The sequence below is a fragment of the Taudactylus pleione genome, unplaced genomic scaffold (assembly GCF_031769625.1).
Source record: "Taudactylus pleione unplaced genomic scaffold, aTauple2 ptg000330l, whole genome shotgun sequence".
Classification (NCBI taxonomy): Eukaryota; Metazoa; Chordata; class Amphibia; order Anura; family Myobatrachidae; genus Taudactylus; species Taudactylus pleione.
Genome location: NW_028284731.1, coordinates 1,101,286 through 1,115,651, shown reverse-complemented (window position 1 = coordinate 1,115,651; position 14,366 = coordinate 1,101,286). Strand labels below are relative to the sequence as shown.

Here is a 14,366-nt window from a genome sequence, read left to right as displayed (position 1 = left end):
GGTAAAGAAGTTCCGGATCGTAGATCAGTTGGCAATTTGGGAACGAAGGCTCTAGGACTCTGCTGCGGAAAAGTGGTGAGTGTTGGCTAACGAGTTATCGCTAGGGCCTCACATTTGGCGTAGTCGGCAGGATGTCAGACGATGAAGTGAATAGGGGGGCAACTGCACGGGTCAACATAGGCCCCGCCCTCACTCATTTGCCTCGGTACGATGGCCGCAACTTACAGTTGGAGGATTGGAAGTCGCGGCTCGAGGGAATTGCCCTCCTATATAAGGTATCTCCGGAGTTAAAACTCCAATTGGCTCTGAACTCTCTCGAAGGGGAAGCCCGACGTACTATCCTTTTGAGACCGGAAGAAGATCGCGATACCCTGAAAAAGGTACTGAAGATTCTGGGGGATCTCTATGGGAATACGTCATCGGCTGGCACCCTACGACAACGGTTGTTTGCCCAGTTCCAGAGAGAGGATGAGTCCATTCCTCAGTTTGCTAACGCACTTCAAGAATTGATGGGCGAGATTAGAAGGCACGATCCGGATGGGATGGGTGCACTTCCAAATACCAGCCAGATGTTACGAGACCAATTTGCAATGGGGTTGAGGAATGTCCCGCTGTGACAGATTTTGTTAGATAAAATCACGCAAGACGACAAACTGACTTTTCACCAGATACAGATAGACGCCGTGTCCCGGGACCGTGATGCAAATTTTGGTCCATATGCTGTCACTCCACAGTGGGTACATCCAACGTCTGCTCCCGTGATGGGCCGGGAAGCCAACCCTTTGGAATCATGCGTTCAAGACCTTAAAGCAGCATTTTCTAAGGCAACCCAGGAAATGAAAGAAGAGGTTTCCCGGCTAAGAGAGGAAGTATACCGGCAAAGAGGCCGCAGAGCTGAAGAAGAGTACCGGCCCAGAGAATCAGACGGATCGAGAGGAAGAGGTGTTGGAGTTAGACAAGGGGGAACTAGGGGCCCCCGATGCTACCGTTGCAATCGGCTTGGACACATTGCCCGGAATTGTACCGAGGCAATTTCTGAGCCTCAGTTAATCTAGAATCCCTCGCGGTAAGGGGACCACCTGCGGGGGAGTTACGTGGAGAGATAGCCATTGTCAACTCGGCTGAATTGGTAGGGGAGTGTCCCATTGTTGTTGGATGTCTAGGGGGAAAAAATCAACAGTATTTGTTGGATACAGGATCTCAGGTGACCACCATGTCCTAGGACTGTTTCTTGAAACATTATTCTCACCTGAAGGAATCTGTTTTGGAGAGTTGGGTCACTCTCACCGCAGCTAACAACCTCCCCATTCCGGTGGTAGGAGTTGTCTGGATGGAAATAGAAGTTTGTGGCCGAAAGTTGGGGAAGAAAGGGATCCTTGTGGTCAGTAGCGCAGGTTTGAGTCATGGACCGGTGATCCTTGGTATGAATGTATTGAAAGACCTGGATCAAATTTTGTTTCAAGAGAATGGTCCTCGGTACTGGAGACATTTGGGGGTCCAACGACCGGTTCAACAAGCCTTTCAACAGGTGGGACAGCGATGTGGTGCCCAGGGAAAAGGAAAGGAATCTTTGGGCCTCATTAAAACCAGCCATCGGCAACGAATAGATCTACCCCCTCGTCAGGAGATAGTACTCCCCCTGGAGGTGCGTACCCATCAGCGATTGGATGGGTTCGAGGTAATGATAGAACCCACAGGCTTCTTCAGAATAGAGTCCGGAATAGTTCTGGCTAGAACTTTGTCAGTAGTCAAGGAAGGGAAGGTGTTGGTCTGGATATGTAACTTAGGGGAACAAATTCAGCGTGTTCCAGCAGGAGCTATAATTGCCCGAGTGGTAGCTATTGATGGTGATGGTGTTCGCAGAGGCCAAAGTATTTTGCTTCAGTCAGAAGCCACTGAATCATGGACCATGTCAGTGCAGGTCGAGCAAGAGGAAGAACCAAGTATAGAGTGGAATGGAGGGATAATAAGGGAGCAGATGGATGTCTCGCTAGCTGACTGTGACGCCGATACTGTGCGGAAGTTGGACCAGATGCTGTGGAGACGTCGGAAAGCTTTTTCGAGACATGAGGAAGATTTTGGCTACACGGACGATTTACAACATGAGATTCGCACTGGAGACACTTTACCCATTCACGAAAGATACCGGCCTATTCCCCCAAAGCTTTATCAGGAGGTCAAGACCATGCTTCGACAGATGCTGGATAACGACGTGATTCAGGAGAGTAAGAGTCCATGGGCCGCCCCCATAGTGTTGGTTAGGAAGAAGGATGGGAGCATCCGTTTTTGTGTGGACTACCAGAGGCTGAACAGTTACACCGTACGGGATGCCTACCCTCTACCTCGGATTGAGGAGTCCCTGGCGGCGTTAGGCGAGGCCAAGTTTTTTTCCACCTTAGACTTGGCCAGCGGATACTGGCAAGTACCGGTTGCCACCCAAGATCAAGAAAAGACTGCGTTCATTACGCCCATGGGACTTTTCGAGTTTTGCCACATGCCATTCGGGCTCACCAATGCCCCGGCAACGTTTCAGAGGATGATGGAGCGATGTCTGGGAGATTTGAATTTCGAAACCCTCCTGCTTTATCTAGACGACATTATTGTGTATTCCGCCACTGTGGATGAACATTTAACTCGTTTGGAGGTGGTCCTGCAGCGCCTGGAGGGATATGTGTTGAAGGTCAAACCTCGGAAATGTCACCTACTAAAGACTAGTCTGGAATATTTAGGGCATGTGGTGTCGCGTGATGGGGTGCATCCCACACCAAGTAAAATTGCAGCTGTGCAAGAATGGAAGACACCCCGTACAGTGACCGAGTTGCGAGCATTCCTAGGGTTGGTCGGTTAATACAGACGTTTCGTCAAGGATTTTGCTAAGATTGCTGAGCCACTCCATGCCCTATTGCGAGGGGTGGCCACAACTCAGAAAAATCAAGCGGTGGCGTGGGGCGTATCCCAAGAAGCGGCCTTTGTGTGCTTAAAGCAAGCTCTCACAGAAGCCCCCATCTTGGCCTATGCCAATTTTGAGACACCATTTGTTTTGTATACTGATGGGAGCTTGCAAGGCCTAGGGGCCATACTTGCTCAGGTTCAGGATGGCCAGGAGCGAGTGATTGCCTACGGGAGTCGTAGTTTGAGAGAGACAGAGAGGAACCCAGACAACTACAGTTCCTTCAAGTTGGAGTTATTGGCCGTAGCCTGGTCTGTGACCGAAAAATTTGCTGAATATCTGACAGCCACCCATGTAGATATCTTTACCGATAACAACCCCCTTGCTTATTTGGGGACTGCCAAGCTTGGGGCCCTGGAGCAACGCTGGGTAGCCCGGTTAGCTAAGTTTTCCTATACCATTCGTTACCGGCCAGGAAAAAATAACGGAAATGCTGATGCTTTATCTCGGTTTCCTGTAGAAGTCCCTGGGACACAGGGGGATGAAGACTGGGAAGAGGTCGAAGTCCCCGATCTGACACGTGTGAGGAAATCCGGGACTAAGGGTGATCAGAATGTCAAGCAGAGTGCCACGATACTCCGGAATACCGAACAAAACTGGGCACGCGAGCAGCAGGAGGACCCCGGTTTCAGAGCTATTATGCAGTGGAAGGAAGATGGTCACTGGCCCAGCAAATGGGAAAGGAGTAGGCTTACTACTTTTTGTCAGAAGCTGCTGCGTAAGTGGGACCGACTCAAGGTTTGTGCAGGTACTCTCCGGCATCGCACCTACCTTAGTTCGGAGCTTCGGTTTGTAGAGCAGATAGTGGTACCAGAAGCGTTGGTCCGACCTCTGATTGAAAACGCACATCAAGAAGGAGCACACTTGGGCAGTGATAAGACCTATCAATGGTTGCGACGTCAGTATTTTGCACCTCAAATGCAGAACATGGTCGTTTGGGTCTGTCGGGAGTGTAGACGCTGTGGAGTGGTCAAACCTTCGGAACAACATGTGCCTATTCAGACCATCTGTACAAATCGACCATTAGAGTTATTAATGATAGATTATGTGCTGATTGGAGAGTCTGTTAGTGGTCATCAATATGCTTTGGTAATGACGGACCACTTCACAAAGTTTACTGTGGTAGTGCCAACCCGTGACCAGACGGCTGAGTCGGCTACAAAAGCGATTGTGGAAAACTTTATACGGCAATATGGGTGTCCCGAAAGGATACATTCAGATCAGGGAGCCTGTTTTCAAGGTCGGCTAATGGAACGTCTGTGCCAGCTGTACGGGCTACAAAAGTCTCGTACAACTCCATACCACCCTCAGGGTAATGGGGCCTGTGAGAGGTTCAACCTGACCTTACTACAGATGCCCCGTACCCCGGCTGGGGCGCGAGAGGTTGAGCCATTTTCTGTAGGGCAACGGGTCCTGGTCCGTATGACTCGTCCAGGGGGTAAATTATCTGAGCGTTGGGAAGTTTTACCTTATGTGATCAGATGTCGTTTGTCAGCGGAAGGGCCGGTTTATCAGGTGGAATCCACTGATTGTCTGGGGCAATTGCGGACTCTTCATCAGGACCTGTTACGTCCCTGCCTTTTCCCAACTTCAGCAGAAAGTGACCTTATACCTGACGTCGTTCAGAATGACTCGCGTAATGAGGAGATCACGCTGTCCACTCCGGCCGGAATGGGCAACCTTGAAGAAGAGTGGTGGACACCCGCAGAAATTCCTACTGTGAATGAAGTCGCGATGTTCCAGAGGTGGCGGATGTAACACCCTTACCTAGACGTTCTCAACGATTCAATCGTGGCGTGCCTGGGCCTCGATATGCTGATCCCGACTTTGTCTGGTCTCAGACCTCCTTTGTAGGGACTACAAAGGACACAGGGGGTGGAAATGTGAGCAGGGTCGGCAGTTTAGGGACTGGTCCGGCCCGAAATCCAGGGACCGCTGGACCAACAGGCGTCGGCGGTTCGGGCAGCGCGGTGCGGCGGCGGGAGATGGGGCTGGACGAGCTTGCATCTGAAAAGATTCAAGCTCGTCCAACCACCAGCGCGGATTTTGAATTTGGCGCCGCCGGCGAGCCAGTAATGGCTCGCGGGCGGACAGCCAATCCGAATCTGGCACGGCGAGCCAATTGTGGCTCGCCGTGTCATGGCTCCGCCCCCTCGTGGCTCCATATATTAGGCGCCGCTGAGCAGGGCGAGTCAGTCCGTCGGCGGAGAGCAAGCCAAGAAGATCGTCCGCGGAGAAGAAGAGTTCCAGAGGCGCCGGAAGACGTCGTGCTCAACTCCTGAAGACGGAAGCGCTGCTGCTGGAGCCGGAAGACGGCGGCGGGCGGCGGTCAGCGGAGCCGAAGCAGAGGACCGGAGAGCTCTGCAGTGGAGGGAAGTTAAAGAGCTTATCGAAGTTCCCCACTGCAGGCTCTCCCAACGGACAGGGTAGGCGGCCGTGGGCCACCTTTACTTACCTTTAAAATCCAGTAAACTATTTGTTGTCGGGCTTAAGGCCCGTGGGAATAATCAGGCACTAGGCCTGCGGTCACGTAGGAGGGGCACAAGGCCCCGGGGATAGCAGGGGGCATTAGGCCCGGTTTGAGGAGTTGTGCTTCATTGCACAACCCTAGGGTAGCCCCGCATATAAAGTGATCTGGGCATTAGGCCCAGGTCACTGCACCACCCTCAGGTAGCCCCGCCTATAAAGTGATCTGGGCATTAGGCCCAGGTCACTGAACGACCCTCAGGTAGCCCAGCGTGTAAAGTGATCTGGGCATTAGGCCCAGGTCACTGCACTACCTTTAGGTAGCCCTGCGTATAAAGTGATCTGGGCATTAGGCCCAGGTCACTGCACGACCCTCAGGCAGCCTCGCATATAAAGTGGGAAGGGCATTAGGCCCAGTTCACTGCACGACCCTCAGAGGCGGCCCTGCATATAAGGTGGTCTGGGGCATTAGGCCCGTTCACTAAAAGACCACCAGATTCACCAGAGGTGGCCCAGCTTCAGAGTGATCTGGGCATTAGGCCTAGATCCCTAGGGATCGGCCGAAGGAAGGTGGGTCTAAAGTACAAGGCGTCCTGGCAAGAACCGAAGCGATCAATTACAGACCTGTGCTGCAGAGTGACCGGCGCTGGAGGTCTGTGTCACTGGGTACAGAGTGCTGGTAGGTGGTTCAAGGAATAAAGTAATCCGAGTAATAGAACCGGATCACCCGCTTTAACCCCAGCTGGGTGAGGTTGAGTACTGGGCATAGGCTATTGAGTAAGCTCTCTCGGGAGTCAGTGCAAGGGGCTGTGCGGCTCCGGTACTGAACCCCTGTAGGGGGAACTCTGAAGATTCAGCCTAGTAGATCAAGGCAGCGGTGTGTTCATAGGAGGGTACAGACAGGGCCGGCTGGCCGGGAAGAGAAAGGGATGGACAGCTGAAATGAGAGTGTTTCCGCTAGAGGTGTATTGTTCTCAAGCTTAGTTAATATAATGTGCAAGGTGACGTTTATTTGTTGTTTGCCCTGAATCTTCTCGTTATAGTAGAGAGTTTACGGAGAAAGTTTCTGGAAGAGAAGTTCAAGCTTCCAGACATACAAACAGGTAACCCAGTTGATACAGCATTGTTTGCGTGTTTGTTCGTGAAGGTAGGGGAATTGTTTTGTTTGATTCTCAGGGGCGGCGGACGACTCGTCAAGGTGACAAGGGGACTAGTGTGAGTATCTCTCAGTGTCTGTCCGTCTTTCAGTGGAGCGTCCGATAGGGGATCTCTCACAACGGTGAGAGATCCAAACATTCTATACTTTCTCTTCTTCTGTCTGTTCTTCCCTTGAACACCGGTTAGGGGATCTCTCACAACGGTGAGAGATCCAAACTACACCTGAGTGTGTGAACACTGTATAGGTGAAAACTGGGTAGCTGAGGCCCCGTGCCAATGATGACCATTCACCCATCCGGTGAAGGTCGCGTTCATCCCTAGCGGTTATTGTGTCGCCAAGCGTAGGAGGATCATTATTGAATACTCCATTCTCTTACAGCTTCAGGCTGGTTTGAACCTGATACTAAAACGGTGAAGAAGTTCCGGATCGTAGATCAGTTGGCAATTTGGGAACGAAGGCTCTAGGACTCTGCCGCGGAAAAGTGGTGAGTGTTGGCTAACGAGTTATCGCTAGGGCCTCACACAGTCAGGGGGCATGGCCGGCTTAAAGCTCCAAAATCCCTGTTACGGCGCTGGAATAGTAGCACTGTATGACTGTAGGTCAGTTGTTCAAAATAAGTGTATTAGTTTTCACAGGGCTATTATTTTAAGTGTGAATGTGATGGCTAATGATTCTGCAGTGCATAGGGAAAACACTTAAATTGTTAGCTCAATAAATATTAAAATACTTTTTTTTTGAGGCAGATGAACATGTAATTATTAACTTATGATTCTGCAGCTCACCGGGAGATAATATATAATGTGGGTAAGTTTAGGGCACATTATGGCATATAATGGGAAATGAGGCACATCATGGTACATCAGGTGAATTGGGGGCACAGTGTGGCATATAATGTAAATTGGGGCACAGCCTTGCATATGTAAATTGGGGGTACAGTGTTGCATATAATGGGAATTGGGGGCACAACTTGGCATATAATGGGAATTGGGGGCACAATTTGGTATATAATGGGAATTGGGGGCACAGCCTGACAAAATTAAATTAGGTGCACCACGTGGTATATAATGTAAAATGGATTGAATTGCCGATCCTGTCTGTCTGTTTACTTTGTATGGAAAATGTAGGATTTCATTAGATAATATGAAATCTGCCATAAAATACATATTTACCGGCTGACTTTCAGACTGACTGACTGTCTAATTTATATATTACTTCAGATCACCTGAGAACATGAAGACTAATATTGCATTTATCTAATAATCAATAACATACTTCAAGAGGCTGGTGTGGACCAAGGTGAAAAAGAGTCATGCCAATCACTGTTCGTCATATCCCTTCTAGTGTTACTGTAATGATCATGGGTACTTGGACCAAATTTTGCATGAGTAACTTGTACCTCCAGTGTTCTCCTTAGGTCAGAGTAATATGTCAGTTGTATCTGCATTTATTGCAGCACTGCAGAGATCATTTTGGGCCTGATACAGAGATGGACGCAATGTCAATGTTTCCGTAGTTGAGCAATTTTGTGCAACTGCGCATGCACAAAAATCTCTGAAAGGCTATTTTACAATTGACATGCACGGTTTCAGAAATATATTGTGAAGTTCAGGGTGTACCTGGGCGGTGACTGCGAAGTGGCTAGTAATGCACGTAATAATGTCTGTTTAATGTCCATGTTGTGAGAGTGTCACAGGTGTGTCAGTGAAAGCTACTGCGTTCCCAAATATGCATAGGGCCAATGCAATATCATAAAGTTGTCATAGTAGGGAACATTTATTGTAACATGGCAGAAGAGATAAAACACAGGGATATCACAGGTGTAACAGTGGTAGGCAGTCTGTATGAAATATAGAAGACTGGAGCTTAGGGTAATTCTGGGCATTGTAGTGTGTGAGCTGCGTAAATGCACTGGTGGATGATAGCCCCAAAGTCCCTCTGTGTATAGGTGGGGGTATAGGGTACTTGTAGTTATTGATACTGGCTATACTGGCATGTATTCTGGTGAGAGCCTCTGCAGTCCGTCCTGTTTTCATGGACGCTGGGGAAGAACTCTGCATATGCAATAGCCATGTCAGATGTCGGACTCCTCCTGACTGAGCTGTGCTGGGTCCTAGTGACCACCATCTCAGCTTCACGTACAGGATGCTGGACGGAGGCAATGCAGGAGTGCACTCCTTCCAACACTATAGAATTGAGAGTAAATAAAAAAATTAGCAAACAAGGAGCAATTTGCTTCTAGGACAAATCTTGTTGCAGTGCAATGAATGCAAGTGCATTCATTTCTTTTCATGCATGGAAAATGCTGGCTGCTTTTTTATGGAGCAAGCAACTACTTGGCGGCTTTGTTTTTACATTGAAATTTAGAATTAGGCTAGGATACAACTCTTCCCAACTATAAGTTTCTGCACATTGCTCATTTAAAAAAATATTTCAATCAAGGACTTAATTATTTTGCAAATGATGTGTGTAGGTGTTTATATTGCAGAGTTATGTAGGCACACACCAGCAGTTGACTAAAACTGCCAACAGCCCAGTTACTTAACCTGTTGTGTTGGCTTATTGAAAGATAGCAGGTACAGCTGTATTCATTGTTACATGTGCACTGGTTATGGAGTGGAGCTTGAGCGAAGCAAGGAACTGGCTGTGAAATACTGTTCCATTAAAATACAAATGTAGCAGGAGGTGTCTGTAGGAAATAGACACCTGCTGCATGCATTTGCAATCTGAGTGAGGTCTGTAGATGCTGCCTTGGATCACCTTCATGACCATGCGCAGACGCCCCACCATCGGATATGTATGTAAACCATCACACTCCTCTTTAAACACCCTCCCTCTATATAAGCTTTTCCAAACATTTTATTTCAACTATGGTTTGCAAATTCTTCCTCTTAAGTGGTTGCCGATATTTGATCTTGCATAAGAACTTTTCTGTGGTTTAACTTCCACATTGATGGTCTCTGACTCAGATATATCTTTAGCTGCTGGCATGTCCATTGACACATGCTTTCTCTGCATATCAGCTTCCAACTTTTCTTAAATTTGTGTTATGTCTTCAAAGATACATCTCATGACTTAACAAGCTTTCAGGTATTTGGATTCCACAATCTGTAACCTTTGCTATCATGGTAAAAGCCAAGTATGATGCACTTTAGTGATGTGCACATATGGTCTCCCAAAAGTTATGAGATGTCTTACACTTGGTTCTCTTTGACCATGCTTCAGTAGGTGTTATGTCCTTTAAGGCAAATGTAGGAGATAAACTTCTGTGGATATGGCTTGTCTAGGCCTATGTCCTTTAGCATGAATCTTCCTCTCTCTACTACACAGTACATTTTGCCTTTCCACTGACACTATTTTGCTAAGATATAGGTTATGGTCAATTTATGCTCTATAGAGCTGTAGCAGGGCTTAAATCAACATCAAAATGTTGGGCGCATTACATCAATACATTGGGTGGAGGGGGTGGGGTAAGTGCAGCGCTGACTGAAGCATCCTGAGGAAGTTCCAATCAGCTGTGCAGGCTTCCTGACTGGAATGTCTAAAGGACTTCTGGCAGGGAGGGCTGCAGCAATGACCCTTGCAGCAGTGTGCTGTTCTAGCCACCTTGCTAGCCAGAAGCCATGGGATGGCAATAGTGTTGCCCACAGACCACTGTGCTCTGAGTGGTAATACCAGATGCACACCTCTAGTTACAGAGCTGATGCTCTTTTCCATATTTTCTTAAGATTTGTTCCACCTCTCTGAGCATCAGTGCTGTAACTAGAGGTGTGCAACTGGTGCCACTACTCAGATTTATTTCCACTGCCTTTGATAGTGATAGGGTCACATTTGGTTAACTTGGTGAACAATTCCTCATTGCAGATGAAATGCCTTGTTGCACCTGAATTGATGCACCAGTAATCCTTTTGTCAGCTATCTGTAACACTGAGGGCTTATTCATCTCTGCAATTGCATTTCTTGCTTTGTATAGGATTCACATTCTTTTGCTTTCACTCAATTGCATTGTGACCTATCTTGTGACAATTATAACACTTGAATTAACATTTTTTTAATTTTTCACTTTTAGTATGAAATGCAGCTGTCATAGTATTTGAATCTCAGGGCACACATTCTTGAAACCGTAATAACTTTGCTCCAAAAAAACAACAAAGAAGTCTAATTCAGTTGTTAAGTTCTGCAGCATTGCTGTAGCAATCTCTTTATTATTATTATTATTATTATTATTATTATTATTATTATTATTATTATTATTATCCTTTATTTATGTGGCACCAAAAATATTCTGCAGCCCCTTACAAAGTACATAAATAAGTGAACAAGAAACCAGTGACTTACAGTACAATACAATACAGGACAGGAACAAGGTTTATCTACATTGCTGCAGTAGCGATCTTGACACTCAAATAAGCAACAGGACATAAGCAACCAAGTATTAGGCACCCTAGTGTGGAGTGAGGAGTAAATGAAGGTATAAGTAAGGGGAAGCACAAGAAGGTAGAGGGCCCTGCTCGTGAGAGCTTACATTCTAATGTGGAGGGGCAGACAAACAGGTGTGACACAGATGGGGTAGACAGGGAGAAGCAGGTAGCAGGAGGTTAGTATGAGAGCTGGAAGGCTTTGAAGAAGTAGTGGGTCTTGAGAGCCCATTTGAAGATTTGTAGAGAGGTGGAGAGTCTGATGGGGAGAGGGTTCCAGAGGAAGGGAGCAACATCGGAAAAATCTTGGAGATAAGAGTGGAAGGAAGTAATCAGTTGGCAGGAGAGGAAGTGTGCATTAGTTGAGCAAAGAGGGCAGATAGGAGTGTGAAGGGAGATGAGATCAGAGATGTAAATGCAAGAGGAGTGGGTGAGGGCTTTCCAAGCCAGTGGAAGAACCGTTAAGTGGGTTCTGAAGGGGAACAGGAGCCAGTGGAGGACTTTTAGGAGAGGCAAGGCAAATGTAGAACATTTGGAGAGGAAGATAAGCTGAGCAGTAGAATTGAGTACAGATTGGAGTGGAGAGAGGTGGGAGTCAGGGAGGCCAGATAAGAGGAGGTTACAGTAGTCCAATCTGGAGATGACAAGTGAGTTAATGAGAGTTTTAGTAGCATCCTGGGTGAAAAAGGGTCCCATCTTGGAAATTTTTTTGTCAATGGAAACTGCATTACACTCCATCAGATGTTAGTTGCTGAGAGACAATGTAACCACTCATATTGCTGAATTTATTCAATTTGGTGTTATACTATACATTTCTTCATGTATTCTCCTCATGAGACCTCCATCTTTATACTCTTTATATAGAGCTGGACATGTCTTTTGCTGAATCTTTTCCATGTTTATAGAGTACATGTGTTTCTCTACACTAAAGCCTATGCTTTCCATAGCTCTCTCTGTATCATCTGGGCTTGAATTTACATCTGGTTCTACAGTGATCTTTCACAACCTTTCATGCTATAATTTCATTTCCATTGTAAATTTCCAGGTTGTATAATTTTTTGCACCTTTTAGCTTGATAAACCCCATTATGGGTATAGCTCCTGTAGTTATGCTTCATACAGACATAACTGTGTAGCTCTGTACTTTAATCAGCTTCACTGCTACTATACTGTGCTGGATACACTCTGTTCTCTCTTCATTCTGTGTTTTTTGCAGCTTGTAATCAACTTTACTGCTGCTATACTGCACTAGAAACACTCTACTGTCTTCACTTTGTGCTTCTATGCAGTATGCACTACATATGTGCCTAAGATTGTGTCTGTATGCTGCTCTGGGCATATCTAATAGCCTGTATTTCTGTGTGTGCATGACTGAGTACTTTACATCTGCATGTTTGAGCCCATAACCTGTTGTAAGTGATGTGTGTGTAGATATTGATATTGCAGAGTTATGTAGGCACACACCAGCAGAAGACTCAAACTATAAACAGCCCAGTTATTTAACCAATGGCGTTGGTTTATCGAGAGATAGCAGGTACAGTCGTACTCACTGTTACATTTACACTGGTAATGGAGCATAGCTCAAACGAAGCAGTATTCTATACAGTTCACCAGCCGGTGAATGTATTCTACAAATGGGTAGCAGTGCAGGGATGCTGGAACAGCTTAATATATTAACTGGGTCTCTCATAGGAGCTAAGTAGGAAACTTCTGTCTCCCACCATGTCACTCAACACAGTACAGACAAGATAGCTTCTGCTCAGTAGTGTGCTTGACTGCCATCTTAAGACAAGGCATAAAGCTTCGCTGGAGAACAGGAACACTTGAGGTTTTGCAGTAACACACTCCTCTTTCAACAACTTCAAGCTTTGCATCATGAAGTCATGTTATCTTCTTATTTTCATACCTCCCCTGAGCATCTCCTGGAGGACGGTAGTTAAAAAAATTATGCCTAAGATGTTATGGTGTTTGTAAGTTTATTATTTATATTTATTATCGGTTATTAATATAGAACACGCATATTCTGAAGCGCTTTTACAGAGAATATTTGGCCTTTTTACATGAATCCCTGTCCCAATGGAGCTTACAATCTATAGTCCCTATGTACACATACATACACAGTAGAGTATTTTTGTCAGAAGCCAATTAACCTACCATTATATTTTTGAAGTATAGGAGGAAACTGGAGTACCCGAAGGAAAGCGCAGGGAGAATATACAAACTCCACACAGCCTGCAGAATCTTGCAAAAGCATCTTTGCAATATACTATTAAGGTAGATAATAGGGTGTCACCTATGCTTGCACAGCACTGCAAAATTTAGTACAAGGACTTTATAGCCACACTGTATATATTATTGATACACATTTTTATTTGAATATGTTACCTGTCCATCAACCAAAAGACTTTTATTATTTTACATATGATCAGTGACCCCCTGAGCATAATTACTAATGATAATCTGTAAAGCACCTTACAGAACCTTGCAGTCTATTGATTAGCAGCAAAGAGACTCTGATGATGTGACCTGGTCAGGGTCACAGTAAACTGCCACTGAAACCTCATCTGGAACCTTCCATTTAAACAGCAAGGAATGTGTTGGTCACAGCTAAATGGAAACAGATTTGGGCATCAGGGAGAAGACCCAGGGCTTTTTGCGTCCGCTCTGCACTCTACCTTGAGCACATCTTGAGTAAATTGAGTTTGTCCAAATTTCATCCAGCATTTAAACATTAATAGGACTTGATCCTCCTTAATGAATGTCATGCGTGGAGGAAATGGATACTTTCCCTTTAAAGGCCCGTCGGTCCAAGGTGAAGAGGAACAACAGTTGTTATAATCTTAAAACTGGGATTGAACCCAATTAATCAATGCCGGGCTGATTTAAATCATATGCTGTGCTTGGTCACCTCCTGATATCTTATCCTTGCCCCTCTATGTGATGGATGGGAGAAGCAGGGAATGTCAGGGAACTCTCTTTTGCCACTTTAGACAGTAGAGCATAATTTAAACGTGACCTGTTTCTTGCAGAGAGATCATTTTCAGACAGGGCTAGAATCAGTAAGGAAAGGTTAAAAGTTACACTCTTATTAGGTCACCAACTAACACCTGGTACTCACTATTTATATTAATAATAGCATTTATTTATATAGCGCCAGCAAATTCTGTTGTGCTTAACAATTGGGAACAAAAAAGTAATAAAACAACGTCGCTGCTCACAAGCTTACAATTCATATGGAAAAGGGAATTTGATACATGAGGATAAGTGTTACATACTGTCAGGGGTATACTGTGGATAAAACTTTGTGGGGCCTAATAGTACAATTTTGAAGGGGCCACCATAGCTTCTAGAGAGACACCTTTCTCACAGCATTCCAC

At 46.0% G+C, this 14,366-nt stretch overlaps 1 protein-coding gene across 1 annotated transcript in view; it reads left to right on the top strand.

Annotated features, from left to right (window-relative positions):
- Positions 1-1,978: 1,978 nt before the first annotated feature.
- LOC148509168 (uncharacterized) overlaps positions 1,979-14,366 on the top strand; it is a 76,512-nt gene continuing 64,124 nt past the window's right edge. The window contains 2 exon segments of the mRNA XM_088443482.1: positions 1,979-3,852; positions 4,159-4,704. Coding sequence (XP_088299608.1) covers positions 1,979-3,852; positions 4,159-4,704 — 2,420 coding nt within the window.